The sequence below is a fragment of the Manis javanica genome, chromosome 11 (genome assembly GCF_040802235.1).
Source record: "Manis javanica isolate MJ-LG chromosome 11, MJ_LKY, whole genome shotgun sequence".
In the NCBI taxonomy this organism is placed as follows: domain Eukaryota; kingdom Metazoa; phylum Chordata; class Mammalia; order Pholidota; family Manidae; genus Manis; species Manis javanica.
Window position 1 is genome coordinate 69,973,278 of NC_133166.1, and position 24,371 is coordinate 69,997,648.

Sequence of the window (24,371 nt, forward strand, 5' to 3'; positions counted from 1 at the left end):
CAGCGGCTTTTCCTTTTTCTATGGGTTGTCACGGCCGCTTCTCGGTCGATTCTCAGCTCCCTCCCTCTCGGAGGGAATGCGTGACTGCCTTACAGCCCTTTCTCTTCTCACCACCCCCGCCAAGGTCCCTCAGCTCTGGATGATCTTTGGAGAGAGGAAGCATTTGAGGCATTTCAAGCGCCCTCTTAGGGAGCTTTGCTAATTTGGCTGGCTCTGTGTGGTGAATATTCCACCTCTGTCCTTTTGTGGTCAGGGAATGCGAACCCATTTCAGTCTTACCAGAAGACTTAGGGCTGCTGTCAAAGTAAAAGATAAATTATGTAATACCTCTCTGAACTAAAGAGAAATGCTTCAGGGATTAACTTCAACAAGAAAAATTAAAAGCACAGTCAGCATACTCATGCTGGTGCCACAGTCTGTCTTGGTGCACAATGCTGGGTGACTTTGGGCAAGTGGCTTACTCACTCTGGATTTGGGCTTCCTCCTTAATGAAATAAAACAATTGGATTAAATCAGTAGTTCTCAACCCTGGTTAAACATCAGCCCCACTTGGGGAAATTTTAAAAATGTCTTGTTCTTGGACTAATTAACTAGATTTCTGAGGGGCAGAGCCCAGGCCTAAGTATTTTTTTAAAAGTTGTTTAGGTGATTCTAATATGCATTGAAGGTTGAGAATCACTGAACTAAACCAAATCTAAGGCTACTTTCAGCTTTGGCATTCTCTCTTTTTTCTTTTAGTTTACTAAAAAAATTGTTTTCGTATATATTTGTTATATTAAGTATATTTAGTTATTTGTGAGAAATTTACTTACTTTCACAGTTCTAGAAGCTAGGAACCTCAAGATGAAGGTACCAACATGGTTGCCCTCTAGGGAAAGCCCTGTAGTTCACTGTGTCCTGGCATGGGTAGAAAGCTGGCATTCTCTGTTTTTATGGCTCAGTTACAAAGTTGAAAACTGGCTTCGTTATATCTACTTGCAGGGGAGGAGAAATGGGTGCTGACTGAATTAGAATAAGTCATTCTTGAATTTTCTGAGAGTGGAGAATTTTCTGAGAAACAGGATGACTAACTGATCAATTCATTTATCAATTTGCGGTGAGTAGCATCTGAAATCCTGGGAGATGTGCAACTGTCAAAGGATTAGTGAGTGAAACGGTTAAGTGGCAGCATAAAGAAAGCAGAATATTAAGTGACAAAATAAAAATCCTGAATAAAAATGTTGGATGCTGTGTATGTATGTGTCTGTGCTTATCTGTGTGTGATAACTTCCCCCCCAACATGCTCTGAGTAGTCACCATGGACCAAGCACTTTATATATTTTCATTTTAATGCCTAGAAATGTCCTGTAGCATTATTACTGTCATCCGTGATTTTCAGAGGAAGAATCTGAGGTATGGAGCAGTGAAGCAACAGAGGTCATGAACGGCAGAGCTAGGGTGCAAATCCAGGCTATCTGACTCCAGAGCCTGAGCGTGACCACTGTCTACCGTGGCATAAGCCATGGGAGGGACCCCAGGAGGGGAGGCCTTGTCACTAGGTACTTCTAGCTTGTGCGGCGCCAGCTGAAGGGAGTCTGGTTGGGGAGGAGCATTTGGGAAGACGCTTCGCTCCAGAGGAGCTGATCAATAGAAGTGGGAAGATAAGAGCATCACAGGGCAGCTTGGCCGGGTCCGCCCCACCCCCTCTGGCTCCAGCTTCCAACCACAGTGAGCAAGCAAAAGAGAGGCAGATTAGAAAACTCGGTGCTTCACTCCAGAACTGTGGGGCCTGTGAGAAAAGGGCAGGGGTTGGCAGGGGTGCCAGAGAATTGTGACTTGTGGGATGGGAAACAAGGCAGGGTAATGAGGTGGGTGAGGTTGGGGGTTTTGGTGGTGAGTCTGTGAATGTATTATGCTGACTCAGGGAGAGTACCAGGCCCATCCTGTATTACCCTCACCCCCTTGGCAAAACCGCTGGACATTTTCACAATGAGTATAGAGGGTGCTAGGATCCTACAGACATCATCAGCCCTGCCCCCGCCTCCCACGCACCGGCTGTTCCTTTGCTCTGGAGCTGGGCGGAGCACACCCGGACCACATCTGGGGACTCCAGCCAGTCTCCCCAGGGTCGTCCTCCAACTGTGCTTTTTCTAGGCCCTTGTGCTCATTGTCTAGCCTCAGTTTCTGCTGACGGTGAAGCTCAGCTCCACCTGTCTTTTGTAGAACTGGACACAAGCTGCACACACATCGGGAGAATGAGTCTTGAAGTACGGAATCTCTTTCAACCTCTCTTTACAATTTTCCACCCAGATTATTTTCCCTCAGAATGAGTGAATGCAACTCCATGCTCCTTTTCCCCACTGATTTCTTTGTTCTTTTGAGGTCTTTTTCAGAGTTAGCTTTAATTAGCAAGCTCCACACTGACTGGGCCAAACATTAGGGCAGGGAGGTGCTGAGTTGTTAGGAGCTGGGTGATGACTGAGGGAGGACATGGAGTGAGTGGAGAAGGCTTCGCAGACTGGGAAATCTGGCTGGGCTTCAAAAGAGGGGTGCTGTTGGTGGTGTGGCCAAGTTCCAAATGTTGGCCTGAAGCCAGTACTCAAAGAAAAATGGCCCTCAAGACAGTCGGAATGGCTGCCTGTGAGTAGTGATCTCCCCGTCTTTCTCCCCAAAATGCAAGGCTTTCCCTTGGATCCTCAAAGACCAGGGCAGCCAGACTACAGTCAATCACACTTACATTCTTTCTCTCCAGCCACTCCCTGAGTTGCAGCTTTGGCTACAGCCAACTTTCAGAGCTGGGCAGAAGGATTCCAGTGCTGGAGAGGCGGGTGGGGTGAGAAAGTCCTCATGTTGCTTGTGTTGGGAAGGAAAAGGCTGACCTTGAGACACAGGCTCCAAGGCTCCACTGCCAGATGAGGTGGAGAGGGACGTTAACTCCAAAGTGTGTGTTCTGGAAGTGTTTGCTTATAAGCTAGAGGCAGCAGCTGGAAAATGTGTGATCTGGGAGTGCTGAAAAATAGGGATCTCAGAAGGAGGGGAGAAGGTTGTTAGGAGGGGAAGGAGCTAGAGAAAGCCTCAGCTTCCACTCAGACAAGGGCTGAAGTCTTTGCTGGGCCTGGACATTTATCAATTTTTAGAATTATTTTGAAATATTATAGACTCAGAGGACATTGCACAACAGTACACAAAGTCCTGTATACCTTTCACCCAGCTTTCCTCAGTGGCCATAACTTCTCACATTTCAACACCAGCAAGCTGTTGGGGGTCCAATACTATTACCTAGCTTACAGGCCTTATTCATCTTCACCAGAGCTTTACAAGCAGTCATTTGTGTGTGTGTGTGTGTGTGTGTGTGTGTGTGTGTGTGTGTGTGTGTGTGTGTGTATGTACGTGTGGGCACTTCTATTGAATTTCATCCTGTGTAGTTTTAAATAACTACCACCCAAACTCTATCACCCAAATGGAACTTACTGGCTATCTTTATATTCACCTTCCTCATCCCTGCCCCCTGGCAATCATATTTGTTTTTCATCTCAATAGTTTTGTCATTTTGAGAGTATTATATGAGTGGAACGATATAGTGTCAGCATTGTTTTTAATGTAATGAATCCCAACTCTTGGCTCAAATACAAGAAGTTCTCTGGCAGGTTGTTTATTCTAATGCTGAGCTTCCTCCATTCTATGGATCCATGCAGCTTCATTATACCCTCCTCCACCTACAATATCGCCCTTCCATCCAACAATCTGGTCCCACTTCTTCTTTAGGGTAAGTCTACATATCTAAATTTACAGGCTGGGCTAGGGCTCTGCTGTTCCCTGCCCTCCCTTGCTCCACTATTTATAGCCAGGCTAATTTAGGGCAGCCTCTCTCTTCATCTTTCCTACTCTGTTCTCTTGTGGCGGGCAAGGTGACTTCTCAAATATTTGGGCAGAGGAGGTCAGAAGCAGACTCTTGGCATCTGATTTCAGCCTCGGATTTAGCAGAAACAGTGGAGGAAAGATGAAGGGAGGCAAAAGCTGCAGGTGCAGAGGCAGGCAGCTGGGCTCTCAGGCTTTTGACGCTGGCGGGGGGTCTGGGCTGGAGTCGGGAGTCCTGGGTTCTATCCTGACTTGGCTACTCTGCATTCTAGTCAGCTCTATCATCTGGGGCTTGAGATAGAAAAGTATCTGGGAGATAGCAAAAGTAGAGTCCTGGTGGCAGCATGCTGACAGCACGTGTGTTTCCTTCATAGCACCTGTTAGAAGTACCTTAGTCCCCTGGAGGGGATGTTCACAAGGGTAAAGTTACAAAATGGAGGCCCAACCTTCAAATGTATAGTAACTTACTCAGGGAAAGGACTGTCCCTGGGTTATATCACAAAGCGAGCTCATCTGATTTGCTTGCTTGTTTTAAAAATATCATCTTGGACAAAGAAGTGTGAGAGACAAAGGGAGTATGGGATGAGGAATTGGGTAGGACACTTATTGAGGCTTTCAAGAAAGGGAGGGAGAAGAGAGAATCTTAAGAATATGGCAGTGTTTGAGGATGCAGAGACAACATTAGAGACATGGAGAAATAATCTGAGAAAGAGTTGAAATGATAGAGACAAGAAGGGGACAAAACGAGAGTTTGGGATGAGACAAAACCTGATAGAGAGGGAAGGGAAAGATGGACAGATGGAGGTCCACAAGACAGACACTCATTAGGATAGAGAACTAGGAAGGGAGGAGGAGCCAGCGAGGTCCCCTTGTGTCAAATTAATCCCTATCTCTCCTTAGGTCACATTTCTGGACTGGAGTTATAAATAGCAGAGAGTTGGAAAATGTCCCCCCTCCCTTTGCTTCTGTTACAGCGGGAATGTGGATGGGGGGCGGTGGCTGGGGAGGAGAGGAAGAGGGACAGGCCTGGGGGTCCCTGTAGAGATATATTCCTGCAAAGTGCCACCAACATTCTGCCTAGGCCAGCCCAGGGTCTGTTCCCCACAAGCCCTCCTCTTTGGCGAGTGGGAAATGCACAGTCTCGAGAGGGCCAGGGAGCAGGCAACATCCTTCCCATCCCTCTGTCTCTGTGGCTCATCTTTGCCTTTCTTCGGCCCCCATTCCCCCAGCTTGATTTTCTCTTCCTATATCACTCTCAGACTTTCTTTTTCTTCTCCCTTCATCCCATCCCTTGTCGATCTAACCCATGCCCTTCTTTTTCCATCTCTTTTCTCTTTTCTACCTGCTTCCTTTGTTCTCCTCCTCGGAACTGCTGGATTTTTCTTTCTCTTCTTGCCCTCTGTTCCTGAGTGCTGTTCATGTGGCTACCATGGCTCTTGTCACTGCCGGGCTCTGAGGGGTGGAATGGGACGTGGTGGGAAGTGGTTTAATTGGAACAGCATGTGACCACGAGAAGAAGGGAGCACTAAGGGACCACACTGGACACGGCCCTAAGACCGCGCCTCCCTTTCACCTCCGCCTTTTCCCTCCCAGTTTGTTCTTCAGCCGCACCCTCCTTCCCTTTTTCAGCCGCTTTCTAACTCTACTTCTCTCCCCTGCCCATCCCTAGGGTCCGCTTCCCCACTGGCGGGCTTGTGCAGGATTGGGGAAAAGGGAGGCACGCGCGGTGGCAGGGCCGGGGCGAGGCTGGCGGGCAGGGAGCAAGGCCGGTTCCCACCCCGAGCCCGCAGCCTGGGCTTACCGGGGCTCCGCGCGGCCTCCACCTGCCGCGGGTGCTGGCGGCGGGCGGGGGCGGCAGGGGGCGGGGCCCAAGGAGCAAGGGGGCGGGGCCCAAGGAGCAAGGGGCGGGGCGGGGCGGCCACGAGCCGCCGCGTGCCCCGGAGTGGACGCCCGAGCGCGGCTGCTGCAGTAGTCGCCGCGGGTGCTGGGGTAGCGGCGCGGCGCGGAAGGGCTGGCGAGGGAGAGGGTTGCGATACCCCTGAAAATCCAGCGTGACTCGAGACCAGACTCTCGCCGCCTTGGGAGACCCGGGGCTCCGGGCGCGAGTGAATTGCCTTGCGCTCCGGGGGAGCACGCGAGGTGTTCGCCCAATGGCTCGGACTTTGGGCCGCGACCCTTGGCTGGGTCCCGGGATTTGTTACCTTCTTGGTTCCCTGCTCGCCGGCCTGCTCTCCCTGCGGGCTGTCGCCTTCAATCTGGACGTGATGGGCGCCCTGCGCAAGGAGGGCGAGCCGGGTAGTCTCTTTGGCTTCTCTGTGGCTCTGCACAGGCAGCTGCAGCCCCGACCCCAGAGCTGGTGAGTCACCGCCCCAGTGCAGAGACCTGGTGCCCGAGCCACAGACCGCCCCCTCCACCTCACCTTCAGTCTTCCAGCCCCACCAAGACCCGGGCTGTACATGGATGTTCCACACCCCAACCTTCCTTATCTGTCGTGTGTCTGGAGGCGCTCCCCCAGGCCCTGAGGGCCAGGGCCTCTCTTTGAGCATAAATTGGAGAGCAAGGTACTTGTCTTGGTAGGGAACTATTTCCCTTTCCCCCAACTTGCTTCCTTGCCAGGCCCAGGGTCTGTGGCTCCCAGCCTTCAGTGGGCTGAATCCCTCCGGGATGAGGACTGAGCATTTTGTCTCTGTAGAGGGCAGGAGAGGGAAGGGCCAGAGAGGCTGAAAGCGTGCTGGGAGGGATGGAGGGCAGACTGCAGGGATGTCTTCCTACCACCGGAGCATTGCCGTGGGGTGGAAAGAGGGCAGCAGGCCCCTAGAGGCGAGACCTGACATTTCGGAGGCTCAAGACCACCGGCAGACTGGGAGGGGATCTGGGAGGGTCTGGAAACCAGCACGGTGTGGTTTGGTGGTGAGAGTGGCAGCACATGGAGCCCTCAGGAGCTGTAGTGTTGATAATGGGGGGAATCTAGTAACCACAATGTCGCTCATGTAAGTGTATATTAATGATAACAAAAAAAAAAAAAAAAAAAAGAAGCTGTAGTGCCAGCAGCAACAGTTATTCAGGGAAGATGCTGGCCAGGCTGTTCCCCTTCCTCTGCCTTGGGAAGTTTTCAGCTCCAGGAATCTCAGCAGTGGGGAAGGCAGGGTTGAGTGAGGGGCAGACGGCAATTCTGGTTATTTTCTAATCATTCCAGGACCCATGCGAGATGGACACACTTGTGTGGGGGGGCCTGTGACTGCCATGCTTCCTGTGCTACTGGCTCCAGCTATATGTGTAATTAAACAAAACAAAACAAAACAAAACAGTGACAAGGGCTCTCAAGAAAGCACAAGAAAGCTTCCCACCCCCTCCTGACAGGGTGTTCTTTTTGCCCCTAGGCCAGAGCCTAAAGCCACACTAAGTATCCATTCCTGGGAATCAGTGCTGCCTCCTGGGACTGTCTCCTTCCTGCTCCTGCTGGCTTGGGGGCAGAGGGTGGGGACAAGAGTACATTTCTCTTCCCCTGTCAGGGAGGAGGGGTCTCTAATCTTTTTTTTCACATTATCCCTGTCATCACGGAGTAGGGTCAGTAGTACCCCAAACTTTGGGAAAGAGAGGTGATGGACTTCATCTCTTCAACCTTCTATCCACTTCCTCGGTCATCTCTTTCTCCCGCCCTCCCTCCTTCCCCCATCTGCCAGAGTTCCAGGACTGGAGGCCTTTTTAGGACATGCTGAACTCTCTGAGCTATTTCCAGGCAAATTCTAGGTTATTTTTAATAGCTTGGTCTCTTGTCATTTCCCCCTCCTCTCTGAAGGTGGCCCCTGATTCTGTCTCTCAGAGCCAAGCAGTGGGCCTTCCCTGACGAGCCTGACTGCCCAACCCTGCCTTTGTTCCAGCAGGGGGCGCTCTGCTGTCTGGGGGCCCCTGGGAGACCTGGTACCTTGCTCAGTCCCTAACTTTTGAGTGGCAGGTTGCCTTCTCCAGCACTCACTGATTGGAAGTGCTCACATGATTTGATGTCTGTCAGTCTTGTCCCCGGATAAGACTTTGAAGTCTAACCTTCTTTGCTGTGTGGTAGTTTCAGCCTCATTTATATCCTTCAGCATAAAATGGAGTTAATAGTACTATACAGAGTTGTGGGGATTACGAGTTGTCAGTGTAGGTGAAGTGTGTAGAATTGTGTAAGGCCCATGGTGAGTGCTATGACAGTGTCAGTATATCGTTCCTGCATCGTGGTCTGTGGAGCTGGAGAACAGCTTTAGTGCAAAACAGTGAGCCTGCATGGAGAGGCTTGGCTAGAGCCCCTCCAGGCTGAGCCGGCCTTCATGCCAGGCATCCTCCCTGGAGGGCCACCCAGACTGAGAGAGTCAGGGCTGGGCTTGGGTCAGAGCTCCGGAGTGTATGGAGGGCTGAAGGAGCGGTGGTCATTGGCTACGCCTTCACCTTCACTTAGCCAGGCTCTCAGGCAGTTCCTCTGTCAGCAGCTGCCAACATGTTTTTTTGCCTTTCTCTGTGCAGTGGCGGCACTGTGGCTACTGTTCTATCCAGAGGCTTGGGGTGGTTGGGTATCAGGGGCGAAGCTAGGAGAGTGTGTGGCTGGGGCAGAGGTAGAGGGACGGGAGAGGCTGGCAATTCTTGTTCAAGGAGGTGGGCCTGTCCTCCATCAGGAGTGGGGCTGGGTGGGCGTAGCTGTGTGCTCAGCTTCTTTGCTCTGTGTGGGCGGCTGCCGTCCCTCCTCCTCACCTCCGGGGGAGGGGCGAGCACTGAACACCAGCTGTTAGCTTCTGGTTGCTGCGCGCTGACCAGCTGAGGCACTGGGTGTCTCTGTGAGTCCGCATAAAGTGTGGGTCCAGCGAGCGCACCCGGCTGCCTGCTGTGGGCGAGCACAAACACAAATGGCAACCCAGACCCTCCGAAAGGTGGCCCACCTGAGTCTGGAGGCTGGGGCACTTTGGACTGGCCTGAAGGTTGGCATTACCACCTGGTGTCTTTTTCTGCCTGGGGCTCCCCTTCCCTCCCCTTCCTTTCTGGGGTGGTCTCAGCCTTCTGGAGATGACCTGTCACTGGGTGTGGCAGATAAGTCATAGTATCAGAGTCAGGCAGGTATGGATTTGAATGCCAGCTTATGTGTCTGTTTCCTCATCTCAAAGACAAGAAAACCATCCTCGCATGGGATTGTTGGGAAGAGTAAATGAGCTAATGCCCATAACTCATTTAGCCTGGTGTCTGGCACATAGAGGGTGATAAATGTTAGTTCTTCATGTCCTTGGCCTCTAACCCAGGGTCTGACCCATAGTAGGTGCTGAATAAATATTACTTCCTTGTCTCACCAGGGCCTGACATGGCGCTTGGCAGATGATAGGTCGTCAGTAAACAGTTATTAATGAATGCCGAATGTATGCTCTCTTCCCTGCTACTTCCCATCCTCTTGCCACTGGCTCCGATGTAGGGTGACAGCTGCTAAGAGACAGGAACAGTTGTGGGAAGGGAGAATGGCTCTGTGTCCTCCCTTCCCCCTGCCCATCAGAACTGGCACAGTGCCCCCTAGATGCCCTTCTGTAATATTGCCAGACACAGGCAGGGGTCTTGTGCCCTCTGCCTCCCCAAGAAAGATGAAGGAAGAGAGTGTGGGTCAGAGGCCTTGAGGTTTGCCTGCTGCCACTTTGCTCCTCCTGCGAAGAGAGGATCCCTGTAGGCAGCTGCTTATCACCTCACCTAACCCCTCCTTTACTCCTGGCCTTGGGGTTTGGCCCCAGGGGAAGCTGGCTGTCTCCATTCCCAGCACAGTCCTCCCCAGGGGAGGAAGCCTTGGCTGTGATCATGGAAAATTGTTCCTGCCAAGAAAGCTGTAGCTGGGAAAGAGTCTAAGGGGGAGTAGGGGAGAAGACTGGGTGGGGGTGGGGAGGTGGGAAGAATGGGGAAAATCATAGATGTGGGGAGGGGAAGGAAGGATGGGATGTGGGGGAGAATGGGAGGATTGGAGGCCAAATCAGAAACTCATCCCTACTTCCATGCCAGCAGAGTGACTGACAGATTTCTGATCTGGCAAGGTTGCTGGGGGGTGGGCTCTTTGATGGGCCCCTGATGAGGGGCTGGGGAAGTAGGTCCCTTTCTAGTCTCTTGGTTGGCCTCTGATGCTGGCTGGTCCCTGGGCCACCTCGCAGTGCCACTCTGGGCCCCGGTTACATTTGCTCCCAGCATTTTGGCATTTTTGGGAGGGTTTCATCTGGCCTTGGGTTGGGGAGAAGGGCAGAGCTTGGGGATGGGGCCAGGGAGTGGGATTGAAAGGCCTGGTCAGGAACAGGTGCTGGGGACAGGTGGTTCTTTCAAATCAACGGTTCTGGCCAGGCTGCTTGCATTGGTGCTTGTACGTAAGTGTGTGTGTGCTGTGCGTGTGGTCCCTCACCCAGAATGTGCATACGTAACATGGTGATTGCTGTCCTGAGGGTATTAATTTGTCCTTGCCAGGGCTTGGAAAAATGGACTTTTGGCCCTTTTCCTCAGTCCTTCAACACTCTTTTCTTGCTGAGGAGTTGGGCCAGGGTAGGCAGCTCTGGGGAGGTGGAGCATTCTGGCCCCTGACTCCTGCCCCTGCCCTGTTGTGCAGGCTGCTGGTGGGTGCTCCGCAGGCCCTAGCTTTGCCTGGGCAGCAGGCGAATCGCACCGGAGGCCTCTTCGCTTGCCCCCTGAGCCTGGAAGAGACTGACTGCTACAGAATGGACATCGACCGGGGAGGTGTGGGTCCTGTGGGGGTTGTGTGGGGAGCCCAGGAGGAAGGGAGGAGAGGACTGGGGCTCCTCTTCCCTCCCCTGATTCCCAGTGTCTTGCCTCCAGCTGATGTACAGAAGGAGAGCAAGGAGAACCAGTGGTTGGGAGTCAGTGTTCGGAGCCAGGGGCCCGGGGGCAAGATTGTCGTGAGTACCACTCCTTCTGACTGTGTGCGAGGGTAGTGTGTATGTGTGTGTACGTACCTGTATATGGTGTGTGCATATGTGCAGATATGCTTATAGAACACAGGATGGGAATATGGTATGATAGTCTGATTCTCAGACTGTAAAACATGATCTCTGTCTTTGTACCCTTAAAAGCATCTAACTATGCATGCATCCATCCATTTGTCAAAATTACTGAGAACCTTTGCAGCATCAGGTATCATGGCAGTTTCTGAGAGAACGTATGTAAAGACAGGGAAAAACCTGGCCCATGGCTCAAATGGCTTACTAAGTAGTTCTGGAGCTTCTCATTCTCTCATTCCATGTCTCTTTCTCTGTATCATCAGTAATTTGCACACACATCCTTAGTAATACAAGTCACGATGGGGCAGAATATGGGCACTTTTGAGTGAGTGTATAGTCCCCAGTCTGTTAAAGCCCAAAGAAGGAGGGGAGAGAAAGGACTCCTGCAGGTGGGGTGACTGCAGGCTTTCAAGAATAAGCAATACTTGGAGAATGGAGATGGGAGAAGTTCTCTGCAGACTAGGTGATTGCACTTGCCAAGGTCCAGAGACAGGACCAAGCTGGGGATAGTCTCGTATTACATGATCAAGGAGACGTGAGTGCTCTGTGCTGGCTTGGTGGTGCCTGTGGGTGCCCAGGCAGAATGCCAAATGAGGTCTTCTTCCTGCAGGGGCAAGGAAGTGGGTGCAGGCAGGACAGGGGTTATGTCTGTACCTGCCTAACTTTGTGCTCGAGTGATGCCGGCATGGCTGTGCATGTGCCCACACAGGAACTGGTGTCTGCTGAAGGTCTACATGTGGGTCCCTGGTCCACACAGGGGAATGATCCTCATCCTTTCCTCCCATAGACCTGTGCACACCGATATGAGGCACGGCAGCGAGTGGACCAGGTCCTGGAGACGAGGGATGTGATCGGTCGCTGCTTTGTGCTAAGCCAAGACCTGGCCATCCATGATGAGTTGGATGGCGGGGAGTGGAAGTTCTGTGAGGGCCGCCCCCAGGGCCACGAGCAATTTGGGTTCTGCCAGCAGGGCACGGCCGCAGCCTTCTCCCCAGACAGCCACTATATCCTCTTTGGGGCCCCAGGAACCTATAACTGGAAGGGTGAGTCACTCCTCAAAGGAGGGGACAAGGGAACCAAAACGTCCTCTTAGCTCAGGGAAGGGATGGGGGCAGCACATGGCCTAGCATGCCCACATGTTCCCTGCCATGATGCCTGGGGCACTGCCATGCCTGCCACCCATCCTGTCAGTACACACAGAGGGCCACCCCTCTCCTCTGCATGGCCGAGTGCTCCTCCACATGCCAGCATGGCCCCCATGCGGCTGGGCCTGCACGCTCCTGCAGACTGCCCCACTGTGTCCCGTCTCCGCACTCAGCCTCTAGCCGAGCGGACACTCGGTGAGTGGACCGAGCCTGGGCTGGGGTCAGGGTGGAGATGGGGCTGGAAGGAGAGGCGGGGCTCTCTGGGCACCTGTCAGCTAGTGTGGGCCTGAGGGGACCCTTGCACCTGCTCTGGGCAGTAACAGGTCTGTCCTTACAGGCACGGCCAGGGTGGAGCTCTGTGTGCAGGGCCCAACGGACCTGGTGCACCTGGACGATGGGCCGTACGAGGCGGGGGGTGAGAAGGAGCAGGACCCCCGCCTCATCCCAGTCCCGGCCAACAGCTACCTTGGTAGGGACCCCACCCGTCCTGGAGCCGGTCTAACCTGCTGCTCCCCTCTCTTGTCCTCCCTCTCCATGTCCCATCCTCCTGTCTCTGTCCTTCACCCTGTCTCTGTCTTTCCATCTCTGATGCTTATCTCCCTGGTTTCTTTCTCTCTCTCATGTTCTTTCTCCACCTCTTCTTCTACCTTCTTGCTTTTCTGTCTGGCTATCTCCCTTCTCTGTCGCCCCTCCTCTGGATGTCCCTTCCCTGGTGTCTCCCCCCTGCCCCTGCAGGGTTGCTCTTTGTGACCAACATTGATAGCTCAGACCCTGACCAGCTGGTGTATAAAACTCTGGACCCTGCTGACCGGCTCCCAGGACCAGCCGGAGACTTGGCCCTGAATAGCTACTTAGGTTTGTAAGCTCCCACCCACGTCCTTCTGGGCCCTGGGGGCTTGGCCTGGCCTCCCCTTCTCTCCTGCCATGCCCCTACAACACACCCCTGGGGGAACACATATTGGGCCCAAGTTTCAGAAAAGAGCTGGGCCCAATGACCAGGCCCGGGAAGAAGAGGCCCCAGTGGGGATAGCCTATGGGGCTGTGAACAGGGGTCTCCATGGAGGAAGGACCAGGTGGACTGAGACCATACTGGGAAGGAAGGAGGTCAGACCCCTAGGGGGACTTCCTCTGAGGGATGGGTGGTAGGTGCCTGCTGGAGAAAGGTTGGCAAGTGCCCCATCGTCTTATCTGCATCCTCCTGCAGAGGAAGAGGAAATGAGGCCTGGGAGGTGTTTGGGTGAATCAGCTCTTCTCCATTTGCCCTCATCTCCCCTGTCCACGTGAATGACTTCCTCTCCCTGCCAGAGTGGTAGAAGTGGGGGCAAAGGAGGGGAATTGGATAGGATTGGGGCCTTCAAGGGGTGCAGAGTGGAGAGCAGCTGTCTGGGAATCCTCTGAGCAGTGGCCCAGCAGCCCTTGCAGTGTGCTCAGCCTCCTGCCCAGTTGTCCAGCCAGGGCCTTTCCTTCCTCCCGGTCCCCACGACCAACCTCATTGCACTCCTTGTGCCAAACTCTGGCCTGGGCGTGAGGGGGCTGCCAGGCTCTGAGGGGGAGAGCGGCCCAGCTGTGTGCCAACTTGGAGACCACCTCCACCTTTTTCTCTGGAGCTGTGCGGAGGCTGTGTCTGGAAGCTGCCGAGACTCATTGGCTCCTGTGGGGACGAGGGTTGCTCACTGTGAAGTCATCCCCACCCAGGTTTCTCCATCGACTCGGGGAAGGGTCTGTTGCGTGCAGAGGAGCTGAGCTTTGTGGCAGGAGCCCCCCGAGCCAACCACAAGGGTGCTGTGGTCATTCTTCGCAAAGACAGCGCCAGTCGCCTTGTGCCTGAGGTTATGCTGTCTGGGGAGCGCCTGACCTCTGGGTTTGGCTACTCGCTGGCTGTGGCTGATTTCAACAATGATGGGTGAGAGCAGGCAGAGGAGAGTGCATCCTGGGGGAGGCTGGGTCAGGAGGTGTGAGAGGCATCTCCAGAGTCCCCTGGCTGGGGAGACACACACTAACTGTCTCCCTCTCTCCATAGCTGGACAGACCTGGTAGTGGGTGCCCCCTACTTCTTTGAGCGCCAAGAGGAGCTGGGGGGTGCCGTGTATGTGTACATGAACCAGGCGGGCCACTGGGCTGGAGTATCCCCTGTCCGGCTCTGTGGCTCCCCTGACTCCATGTTCGGGATCAGCCTCGCTGTCCTAGGGGACCTCAACAAGGATGGCTTCACAGGTGTGACTGGGACTCGGAAAGGCTCAGGGGAGGAAAGCAGGGGCAGAGGTGAGGAAGTGCCTTACAGGTCAAGGGGGAGGTCCTCTGAGGGCTCAGGGAGTGGAGCAGCCAGGCTCACATGAGCTTTACTATTCCCCAGCTTTGTGACCTTGGGCAAGTAACCTTTCTGAGCAGGCAATATCTACAGAGCAGCTGAGAGGGTTAAAAATGATGTGGGTGAGGTGCCCAGGACTTAGTAGCCTCCCAACCGACTGAGGCAGAGTTGGGGCCTGGACCTGTCATTGCCCCCATCCAACTGCCCTTTCCCATGCCTGCAGATGTTGCTGTGGGGGCTCCCTTTGATGGGGATGGGAAGGTCTTCGTCTACCATGGAAGCAGCCTGGGGGTTGTCACCAAACCTTCCCAGGTGATGAGTGGGTGCTATTGGGATGAGGGAATGGGTGCAGGTGGGAGGAAGTGGGAAGAGCAGTGGAGGGCGGGGGAGGCAGAGAGCGGGTGATGGTGTGGGGATGCTCACAGTGTGGTCTTGCAGGTGCTGGAGGCTGAGGCTGTGGGTTTAAAGAGCTTCGGCTACTCACTGTCAGGAGGCCTAGATGTGGATGGGAACCTTTACCCCGACCTGCTGGTGGGCTCTCTGGCTGACATGGCAGTGCTCTTCAGGTGGGCCCTTCCCTCCTCTCTGTCCTCCTGGAGCCACGAGCCCCACTCTAGTGCCAAGTCTGGGGCTGAAGAGCCCACCTATCTCCCCTCTTTCCCAGCCTCATGTTTCTTGTACTCTCGACTTCCCATTCCCCAGGGCCAGACCTGTCCTCCATGTCTCCCATGAAGTCTTCATTGCTCCGAAAACCATTGATTTAGAACAGCCCACTTGTGCTGGCGGCCACTCGGTCTGGTGAGACAGGATCAAGGAGAGGGTGGGGGAGCTTCCAGTCTAGTCTCTCCCTCTTTTTCCTTTCTTTGCCCAGTTTGGGGATGGAGGCTGGGGCTATGGTAGGAGTGGAGCCCAGGCCCATGAGCTGTGCCTGGCTCAGGAGCTGCCTTTTGCCCCCACAGTGTGGACCTAAGGGTCTGTTTCAGCTACATGGCCACCCCCAGCAGCGATAGCCCTATTGTGGGTGAGTGAGGTCCCCTCCTACATTCTACCCTATTGGGTCTCAGGGTCTGAGGTGGAGAGGAGGGTTCCTGGGGACAGTGTCAGATTGGAGCTCCCCAGCTCACTGGCTCCTTTCCTCTCCCCACATATTACAGCCCTGGAATATGTGTTAGATGGGGACACAGACCGGAGGCTCCGGGGCCAGGTCCCCCGTGTGACCTTCTTGAGCCGTAGCCCAGACGACCCCAAGCACCAGGCCTCAGGCACCATGTGGCTGAAGCACCCGCATGACCGAGTGTGTGGAGATACCATGTTCCAGCTGCAGGTGGCTGCTGACCCCTTGGCCTCTGAGGGTCAATGCCATGACATCATCTATTCCTTGATTTCTTCGAGCTTCCCTGACACACTCACATCTCATTCTGAGGTCTTGGGTTTTGAGAAGCCTCTCTTTTGGTCTGACCTCTTCTCCTGCTGCCCTCCTGTGCCTCCTTTCAAGTTCTGGACTCCCTGGAGGTGGAGATGGGAGGTCCCATGGTCACATCTGATCTTCAAGGCCCTAACTCCAGGGTTTTCTGTCTGCACCCCAGTCATTCTCCACCTCTCTCCTTTATCTCCCTAGGTTTATTTCCAAACTTCAGAATCTCTCCTAGGTCTGGCTGAAGTTTTGGACAGGGCTGGGGCCCCGGGATTGTTCTAGTATCCACATCCATCTTTTCCCTTCCCAGGAAAATGTCAAAGACAAGCTTCGGGCTATTGTGGTGACCTTGTCCTATAGTCTCCAGACCCCTCGGCTCCGGCAACAGGCTCCTGGCCAGGGGCTGCCACCAGTGGCCCCCATTCTTAATGTCCACCAGCCCAGCACTGAGCGGGCAGAGGTGAGAGGGGTTCTGGCTTAGCACAGGTGAAGGAGCAGTGGGATGAGGATCATGGTCCTTACTGGCACACTTGTTCATAGCTTGCAAGGCTCTCTCACATGCTACCCCTGTAGTTTCTCATATCTCATGGTGCTGTGACAAGTAGACTCCCAAATCCAAAATGGTCCAGATGATCTTGTGCTCCTAGTCAGAGGGGAAACTGCTCCTGTATTCTGTGCATTTGTTCAGGGACTGGGCTGGTGGGAGTCTGCCACCTTCAGATGTGGTGCAGGGAGTACGAAGCACCATGTGTGATTCTTGTGACCAGTCCTCAGTGGCCTTCCTTGTTCTCATGCTTTAATCCTGGAACTCAGTTATGTGCAAGGAAGGCTAGGGAATGTGGTCTCACTGTGGACTAGCCTGCTGTTCTCTACCACAGCATGGCAGCACACCCAGCATTTCACTGATGAGGACCCAGCTCAGAGTGGTTCAGTGGCCAGCTCAATACTACACAGCAAATAGGCAGCAGATCTGAGAGCTGATCCCAGGTTGCTGAATCCTGTGACACTCTACCCCGCCATATGCCTTGGTAATACAAGTACCCCCTGCCTCCTGCCCTAGGAATGCTTCACCCTTTCCTCAAATCTCTCCCTAGATCCACTTCCTGAAGCAAGGCTGTGGTGAAGACAAAGTCTGCCAGAGCAATCTGCAGCTGGCCCACGCCCGCTTCTGTGCCCGGGTCAGCGACACAGAGTTCCAGCCTCTGCCCATGTGAGGGGGGTGAGGGAACAGGTGGGGTGGGAAGGTGAGGCTCCAGGAGTGGCTGGAAGCTCCTCAGGAGGCCAGGCAGAGAAAGGGCAGGAGGTGGGGTGGGCCTGCGGGCTGAGTGCCACAGGGCCCTTCCTGGTCAGGAATAACCAGCTTGTAATGATACGGTTTACACACATCTCAGGGCCCAGTGAGGTGGAAATGATTATTAGTAATTTGTAAACTTGTGGATGGGGAGTGGGGACCCAGAGAGGCTAAGTTACTTGCCCCAGGTGAGGAAGTGGTGCAGCTGGGGCCAGAATAGAGGCCTCCTGACCTGGGCTGGTGCTCTCAGTGTGGCCTGGGGTGTAAGGCAATTTGGGGGACCTGGGTGGGAGAAGAGGCTCAGGGAGTGAAGGCAGACAGCATGCGCTGGGGAAGGAGTTCAGCTCTCAGAGTGAGCGGCGTCTGACCCTGCAGGGATTCAGATGGGACAACAGCTCTGTTTGCCCTGAGTGGGCAGCCAGTCATGGGTCTGCAGCTGAAGGTCACCAACCTGCCTTCAGACCCAGCCCAGCCCCAGGCCAATGGAGATGATGCCCATGAAGCCCGGCTCCTGGTCACCCTTCCTGCCCCTCTGCATTACTCAGGGGTCCGGGCGCTGGACCCTGCGGTGAGGACCTGAGGCAGGGTGGGTGGGGTCTTGGGGGCCCAGGAACTCAAACTGACCTCTCCTTGTCTCCCCACTCCAGGAGAAGCCTCTCTGCCTGTCCAATGAGAATGCCTCCCACGTTGAGTGTGAGCTCGGGAACCCCATGAAGAGAGGTGCCCAGGTTGGCACGTCTGCCCTTACCCCTGTCTGGGTGACTCTAGCCCTGGACCCCTCCTCAAGCACCCCCTTCCCCAGACTCTAACCTTGTTCCTTTCCTGGCTAGGTTGCCTTCTACCTCCTCCTTAGCACCTCAGGGATCACTATTGAGACCACGGAGCTGGAGGTGGAGCTGCTGCTAGCCACGTGAGCCAGGGCCCAGGGTGGGGCTGCTGGGCTGGTGACACCTGAAAGGGGCTCTGTTGTTCTCCCTGACCCTGGGATGGTGCCTGTGCCCCCTGTTCACACCTGCCCTGCCCCATGCCAGGATCAGTGAGCAGGAGCTGCATCCGGTCTCTGCCCAAGCCCGAGTCTTCATCGAGCTGCCACTGTCCATCACAGGGTAAGCCCTGCTCACGCGGGCTCCTCCGCCAGGGGTCAGGCATTGCCACCCAAGCCCCAGCCTGGCCCTGCCTCCTGGACCGGCATTCCACCAGGCACCAGGCCTCTTCAGGCCCCATTTTGACTCCTCCACACCAGGGTGGCCATTCCCCAGCAGCTCTTCTTCTCTGGTGTCGTGCGGGGTGAGAGTGCCATGCGGTCTGAGTGGGATGTGGGCAGTAAGGTCAAGTATGAGGTCACGGTAAGTGTCCTGGTAAGGCCCCTCCCTTCTCGGCACAGAGGAGAGGCCCAGGCATATGCCAAGGGCTGCAGCTCCTCTACCAATAGGAGCTGGTGACCAGCAAGCTTGGGGCTTCCCCCAGTTCCTGGGCCTTGGCTGGGGACAGGTGCTGGTGTTGGGTCATCGATGGACATTTCCTGGTCATTCCTGTATGGCTGTCTCACCTGCTGGCCCAGGAGGCTGGGAGGGCCTGGGAAGCTTCCATCTCACCTGCTGACCCGGGAGGCCAAGGTGCTGGGAAGCTTTGCTTCCAGGGGCCCCAGCTGGAGGAATGGAGACACCGTGGGAGGGCTCTCCCTGGAACCTGCCCTTGCATGGCTGGAGCCTCCTGGTGACATCTCCAGGTTTTTCTGGGCTTTTGGTGGGTAGAGAATGGTGCCTGGTGTGTCTAGGATCCTGAGTCTTTGTTGAAACTGTACTTCCCTAGGCCTTCCCCTCATCCCTGTCCCCTCCATCTCTGTGGATTTAGGACCTGCTCAGAAACTGGGCTCCCTCCTTTTGCTCTCCACTGTGCCCACAGGTCTCCAACCAAGGCCAGTCTCTCAACACCCTGGGCTCTGCTTTCCTCAACATCATGTGGCCCCATGAGATTTCCAATGGGAAATGGCTGCTGTACCCCATGCGGGTGGAGCTGGAGGGAGGGCAGGGGCCTGGACAGAAGGGGCTCTGTTCCCCTAGGCCCAACACTCTCCGCCTGGTAAGACCCAGGAGCTAGAAGCAAGGGGAGGGGTCAGGGCTGGGGGAGGGTACCTTGAGCAGGGAGTGTGGGTGGTGGGGCAGGAGGAAGGCAGTGCAGAGGAGATACCTACCATCTCAGGGGTGCTGTATTTGGCGGGACACTCACTGTACCCCTTTCCCCACACCCAGGATGTGGACATCAGGGACAGGAGGCGGCGGGAGCTGCAGCTGCTGGAGCCGCCAGAGCCACATGAGTTGCCAGTGTGGAGCCCATCCTGGTGGCCAGTGTCCTCTGCTGAGAGGAAGAGAAATATCACCTTGGTGAGAGTGGGGCAGACCTGGTGCAGTAGGTGGGATAGCAGGTGGTGGGCATCCTGGGAGGCTGACTTGTTGAGTCTGCATGGTCAAACACCTGGGGCAGATTGACACCTGCCAAGTGCTCACTGCAGAGCAGGGCATGTGCCTCCAGCCTGGTGAGCTGCCCCATGGGGTCTCCTCACACTTATGTGAAAGATGGCATTTTACAGGGGGATGGGCTGATTTTAGCCCTTGTTGTTTTGAACTCTTTCAGGAAGAAAAAGTCAGTTTGCATGAGAAAACCTGCTTGATTTTCACAATGTGAAAAACATTTTCTAGAAGTTCTGATAATTGAAATGACAGTATGTTAGGTGGTTCGTTAAAGCTGTCCCTTTTAATTCCCCTTTTGCTACTTGTTTCACATAGTTTTGTTCTTTAAGTGGATTTGTTGAGAGATCAGCACATGCTCTGCACTTATCCCTTCTTGGATGGCACTAGCAGGGAGAGTGTGGGGCGGACACAGATTAGGGGGTATTTGGCCTGGCTGCAAGGAGATGAACCCCAGGCATGGAAAGGTGGGCAATAGAGGCCAGAAGTCAAAGAGGCCCTTTGCAGGGGGTGTAAGCAGTTGGGCCAGCACTGGCGTCATCTGTGTGGGAGGTGGTGCCACTGTCACAACCCGGTTCTCTCGGGGCCCCTCAGCTTCCCTACCCTCTGAGAGCATGGCGCAATGAAACACGAAGGCATGGGGTAATGTGAGCTGTTGCAATGGCTGTCTCCCCATTATATGCATAGTCCTGCCTTCTCCAAGTGACTGATTTTGTCTGAAAGGCCTCCCTTTTTGATAAGAACTTTGAATTGATTCTTTTACTTAAAATTGTTTTTAGAGAAATTCACCAAGGATTCTTGAATTGCTCAAAAATAATGGATGGCACAAAGAATTCGAACACTCTCAAAGCCATTCTTCCGCATAGGAAGTGTGGTGAAAATAACATAAATTTTAGGCAAATGGGCCATTAGGTGGGACTGGGCCAAATGGATTTAGGTCAGGCTTGGAAGTTGCAGGAGGGCCTCAGTCCCCAGTGCCCCACTGCTGCTCCTGGGGCGGCCTCTCCCTTCTTCGGTGAGTCTGGCTCAGCACAGGAGGGCGGCTCTGTCTAACCTGGGTCTGGGTTCACGTATCTGCTCCACCACATCCCAGCTTTGCTGTGATGTGAGGCAGGTCCCCTGGCCTCTTTGGACTTTTATTTCCTAGTTTGAAAAATGGGGATGATAATAATGTGCACCTTGCAGGACTTGTGAAGCTTAAATGAGATAAGTACCTTGCAGATAGTTGGTACTCAGTAGATGGGACCATCAGTAGGAAATACAAACATCAATTGGGAGCTTCTGTACCTGCTGCTGTCAAGTAAGAGACCCCTCCCTGTTCCCCATGAATTTCAAAGCCAAATAGCCCTGATCTGGGGTAGGCTGCTATTTTGGAACACAGGGTTAGATTATTATTATTATTATTAGGGAAGACTTCCTGGAGAAGGAGAGTTTGAGGCCAGGTAAGGAAAATGGGAGAGATGTGAATGAGGAGCAGGGGGAAAACAGGATCCAGGGTGTGGGGGCTCACGGAGGGATGGAGTGAAGTGTCTGGGCAGCCTGTGTCTGTGTGACCACCTTTGTAAGGGCGCTGGGCTCAGGGCTGGCTCAGTGGGCTGGACTCAGGGTCTTGCCTGTCTCTGTGCAGGACTGTGCCCGTGGTACGGCCAGCTGTGTGGTGTTCAGCTGCCCTCTTTACAGCTTTGACCGTGCGGCTGTGCTGCACATCTGGGGCCGGCTCTGGAACAGCACCTTCTTGGAGGTGAGAGCAGTGCTGGATGCCAGGTGGGCGTCCTGTACTCCAGCAGCACCCCCAGGACCCCTCCTCCGATCTCCTCCCTGTCCAGATGCAGCACTCTCTTAACCCTAGACAGGCAGAAACCCCCTGTGTTATGCATGATTCCAGGTGCTGGGAGGCAGTGGTCGGGGGGGGGGCACAGGGCATTCAGGAAGAGGGTCTCCTTCCCTGCTCCCTTAGGAGTACTCAGCCATGAAGTCCCTGGAAGTGATTGTCCGAGCCAACATCACTGTGAAGTCTTCCATCAAAAACCTGCTGCTCAGAGATGCCTCCACAGTGGTGAGCTGCAGGGCTGGGGTAGGGGTGGGGGTGGGGGTGGGAATCTCCTCTCTCCGTTGCTGCAGCCCTTGGTGCCTTAACCCCTTGCTCCCCAGATCCCAGTGGAGGTATACTTGGACCCTGCAGTGGTGGGGACGGCGGGAGTGCCCTGGTGGGTCATCCTCCTGGCGGTGCTGGCTGGGCTGCTGGTGCTGGCGCTGCTGGTCCTGCTCCTGCGGCAGGTGAGACAGCGGGCGGTGGCCTTTGTGCCGTGCTTCTCTCATCCCCACCCCCTCATCCACTCAGCAAGTGTGCACTAAGCTCTTACCCTTCATGGACCAGGATGTTTCAGGGATAAGTCACATGCAGGTCTTGTCCTCAGAGATTTACTAGTTTAGTGCGGTGGGTAGTGAGCCTTGTGTAGTCGAGGACATGGAGAGAAAGCTTGAGACCACTGGAGGCAGAGAAATGTGGTCTGATTTAACTAGAGCATGGCAGGAAAGGCTGGGAAGGAAACTCACCAAGAAGGCCAACAGTGGATCCTCCAGAGCTGAACTGGGAGCCCGCACATACTAAGCGCTGCCTGAACAGTGTTGTACAAAGTGTGTAGAGAACCACATTTGTGTCCGAGTCACATGAAAAATGCACATGCACATGGCGTACAGGGAATCATCTCCCCACCGGTGGTCATACCTTGGCCGCATGCCACCTCTGGGCCTTGTGGAACCATGCATGTCCTTGGGGCGCTATGGAGAATTGCCCGCACTGCCTCAGGCCCAAGAACACCCTTTGGCAAATGTGAGTCGTTAGTGGATGGGGCCCTGGAAGAGGGTCCAAACTGTTGGGTGGGAACCTGGCCAGTCTTAGGGAGATTGATGCCTTCAAGAAAGTGGTTCCAGGATCCCTGCTCCCTGCTGTCATGGAAGGGGACAGAGCAGAGATAAGGGCCTCAATCCCTCCTCAGGGTTCCCATGCTCCATCTCTTCTGCTCCCCTCCTCCCTTGACATCCCAGTGTGGCTTTTTCCATCGGAGCAGCCAGAGCACATCTCCCACCAACTATCACTGACCATGCAGTCCTCAGCCATGGAAGTTGGGGGCCCAGGGACTGTGGAGTAACTGTTTTGTGTGTGTGCATGTGCATGTGTGTGTGTGTGAAGGTATCTATGTGTGTGAATGCAAGTAGAGCTCCAGCATTCAGGGACAAGGAATGTGCAGGGTGAAGAACTGAGATGGCACGAGGGTGGTATGGGTCTGAGGGACTGGGTGGGGGTAATTGTAAGGGTGAGTGCACACTGCCTGGGGCATGTACAAAGTGTCGGGTCAGAGAATGACCATGTGGAAGTGCAGGAGGAGCCATCCATGTCTTTTGTATGGGCGTGAGTGTGCAGAGAGAAGTGTGCAAGGAGACAGTGCAGTCTGAGCATGTGGGAGTCTTGGGCAGTCATGAGTGAGTATGCAAAGGGCCCATTTCCACGTCAGGCGGTATGACCATGATTTAGGGAGGGGCCCTGCCCTGAGGTGATGCTGCCCAGTGTCCCAGTACACAGGGTGGTTGTGTATGACGCTTGAGAGGGGTCATATGGACTGTGCTGAGGTCTAGGAGGCTGGGCTTTCCCTCAGATATCATTTCTGTTCTGGTGGATGCTACTGGGTCTCTTAAAAAGCTTGGGTGGATGGATACTTTTGGGGTCAGTGGATCTGATATTCCACCTTCAACCCCGACTTTCAGACACCAAGGGAGATTCCTTGGTCCTGCACACTGGGCCCTCATCTGCATCTTTCTTTTGCTGTGAATGTCCCTGGGGACCCAGCACTGGTGCTGCCACCGGGGGAGGTACTCACGGCAGCGGGTGCTGCCCAGTTGGCCTCTTTTCTGCTACAGTTGGTTCTTTCTGTCCCAGAGATGGCGGGGGCCGGGAGCTGGGTTGTGCTGGCCACCTCCTCCAGGCATCTCAGCCCTGCAGACTCCTCATGTCTAGCCTGCTGTCTTTACAGATTGGATTCTTCAAGAGGGAGCAGTACCCCGAGGCCACTGTGCCCCAGTACCACGCGGTGAAGATACCTCGAGAAGACAGACAGCAGTTCAAGGAGGAGAAGACAGGCACCATCCTGCGGAACAACTGGGGCAGCCCCCTGAGGGAGGGCTCCGACGCACACCCCATCCTGGCTGCTGATGGGCACCCTCAGCTGGGCTCTGATGAGCACCCTGCACCAGGCACTGCCTAGCTTCCTCTGTCTCAGCCTGGCTTGTGGGTCCCCTCCCCCCTGTTCCCTAGAGGTGACTCCTCAGGATGCAGAGAGTAGAGTGGGATGCAGGTTTCCCATCAGATTGGTAGCATCTATTTCCTCAGGGACATAGACCTCTTCCCCCATGAGGGCCATTCCCAAGCTTCCCCTTAGAACACTGTGAGATGAGGGGGTAAGTCAGGGACTGTGACGTGGAGGGGGCAGAAGGGAAGAGATACTCTGACGCAGGATGGGGAGAGGGGCCCTGATCCCCTTTTCTCCCATTCACCCTAGTAGCAGGGCTCCAAGGACCTGTCCCTTGAAAGTGCCTTAAGCCCACAGGGTCTGGAGGAGGTTGTGTCCTTACTCAGGGGCTCTTCCCTCCCTAGTTTCCCCTGTCCTCTGACTTTAATTTGCTGCATCAATCTAGTGGATTTTGTCTATTTATTAAAAACTGTTTGAGTCCTGCTCCAGCGTGCCCAGGGCCCAGGAGGGGGCACTTCTCCCTGCATGCCCTCTACTTAGGAGGTGGTGGTGGGAGGGAGGGCCGGAGGCCTGGCAGGGGACCTGTGTCATGACTTCTGTGACCATTCCTGGAGGCACATGGGGTTGGTCTCAGAGCGGGAGGGGGAACTTTGCTATGGG

At 54.6% G+C, this 24,371-nt stretch overlaps 1 protein-coding gene and 2 long non-coding RNA genes across 25 annotated transcripts; 1 reads left to right on the plus strand and 2 right to left on the minus strand.

The window, feature by feature from the left end:
* Positions 1–1,111: 1,111 nt before the first annotated feature.
* LOC108395932 (uncharacterized) lies at positions 1,112–21,348 on the minus strand. Of its 12 annotated transcripts, none has more exons than XR_005058675.2 (12): positions 21,078–21,304; positions 19,191–19,351; positions 15,702–15,797; positions 15,002–15,086; positions 13,472–13,634; positions 9,153–9,279; positions 8,566–8,695; positions 6,257–6,523; positions 6,039–6,170; positions 5,180–5,289; positions 2,717–2,884; positions 1,192–2,215 (listed from the first exon to the last, which is right to left on the minus strand). It is a non-coding gene; the product is annotated as an uncharacterized lncRNA (long non-coding RNA). The 12 variants fall into 12 exon arrangements; XR_005058676.2 differs by having other exon boundaries at positions 1,194–2,215; positions 2,717–2,795; XR_005058678.2 differs by lacking the exons at positions 1,192–2,215; positions 2,717–2,884 and adding an exon at positions 1,112–1,130.
* On the plus strand, positions 5,748–24,194 carry ITGA7 (integrin subunit alpha 7). 12 transcript variants are annotated; one of them, XM_017658559.3, is made up of 26 exons: positions 5,754–6,193; positions 10,430–10,557; positions 10,657–10,736; positions 11,626–11,881; positions 12,321–12,452; positions 12,719–12,838; positions 13,679–13,886; positions 14,004–14,245; positions 14,515–14,603; positions 14,730–14,857; positions 14,994–15,089; positions 15,251–15,312; positions 15,446–15,615; positions 16,016–16,165; positions 16,800–16,915; positions 17,372–17,564; positions 17,644–17,724; positions 17,827–17,906; positions 18,028–18,102; positions 18,240–18,342; positions 18,902–19,078; positions 19,249–19,380; positions 21,092–21,205; positions 21,422–21,520; positions 21,616–21,741; positions 23,496–24,194. In XM_017658559.3, exons 1-26 carry the CDS (start codon positions 5,988–5,990, stop codon positions 23,724–23,726), a joined length of 3,594 nt encoding a protein of 1,197 aa, XP_017514048.1. In that variant the 5' UTR covers positions 5,754–5,987; the 3' UTR covers positions 23,727–24,194. The 12 variants fall into 12 exon arrangements, 11 of the variants coding, with proteins under 11 accessions (XP_073072725.1, XP_017514048.1, XP_017514049.1 ...); XM_017658560.3 differs by having other exon boundaries at positions 14,004–14,197; XM_017658561.3 differs by having other exon boundaries at positions 12,321–12,398.
* On the minus strand, positions 21,634–23,499 carry LOC108395931 (uncharacterized). Its single transcript, XR_012122727.1, has 2 exons — positions 21,828–23,499; positions 21,634–21,732 (listed from the first exon to the last, which is right to left on the minus strand). It is a non-coding gene; the product is annotated as an uncharacterized lncRNA (long non-coding RNA).
* Positions 24,195–24,371: the final 177 nt, after the last annotated feature.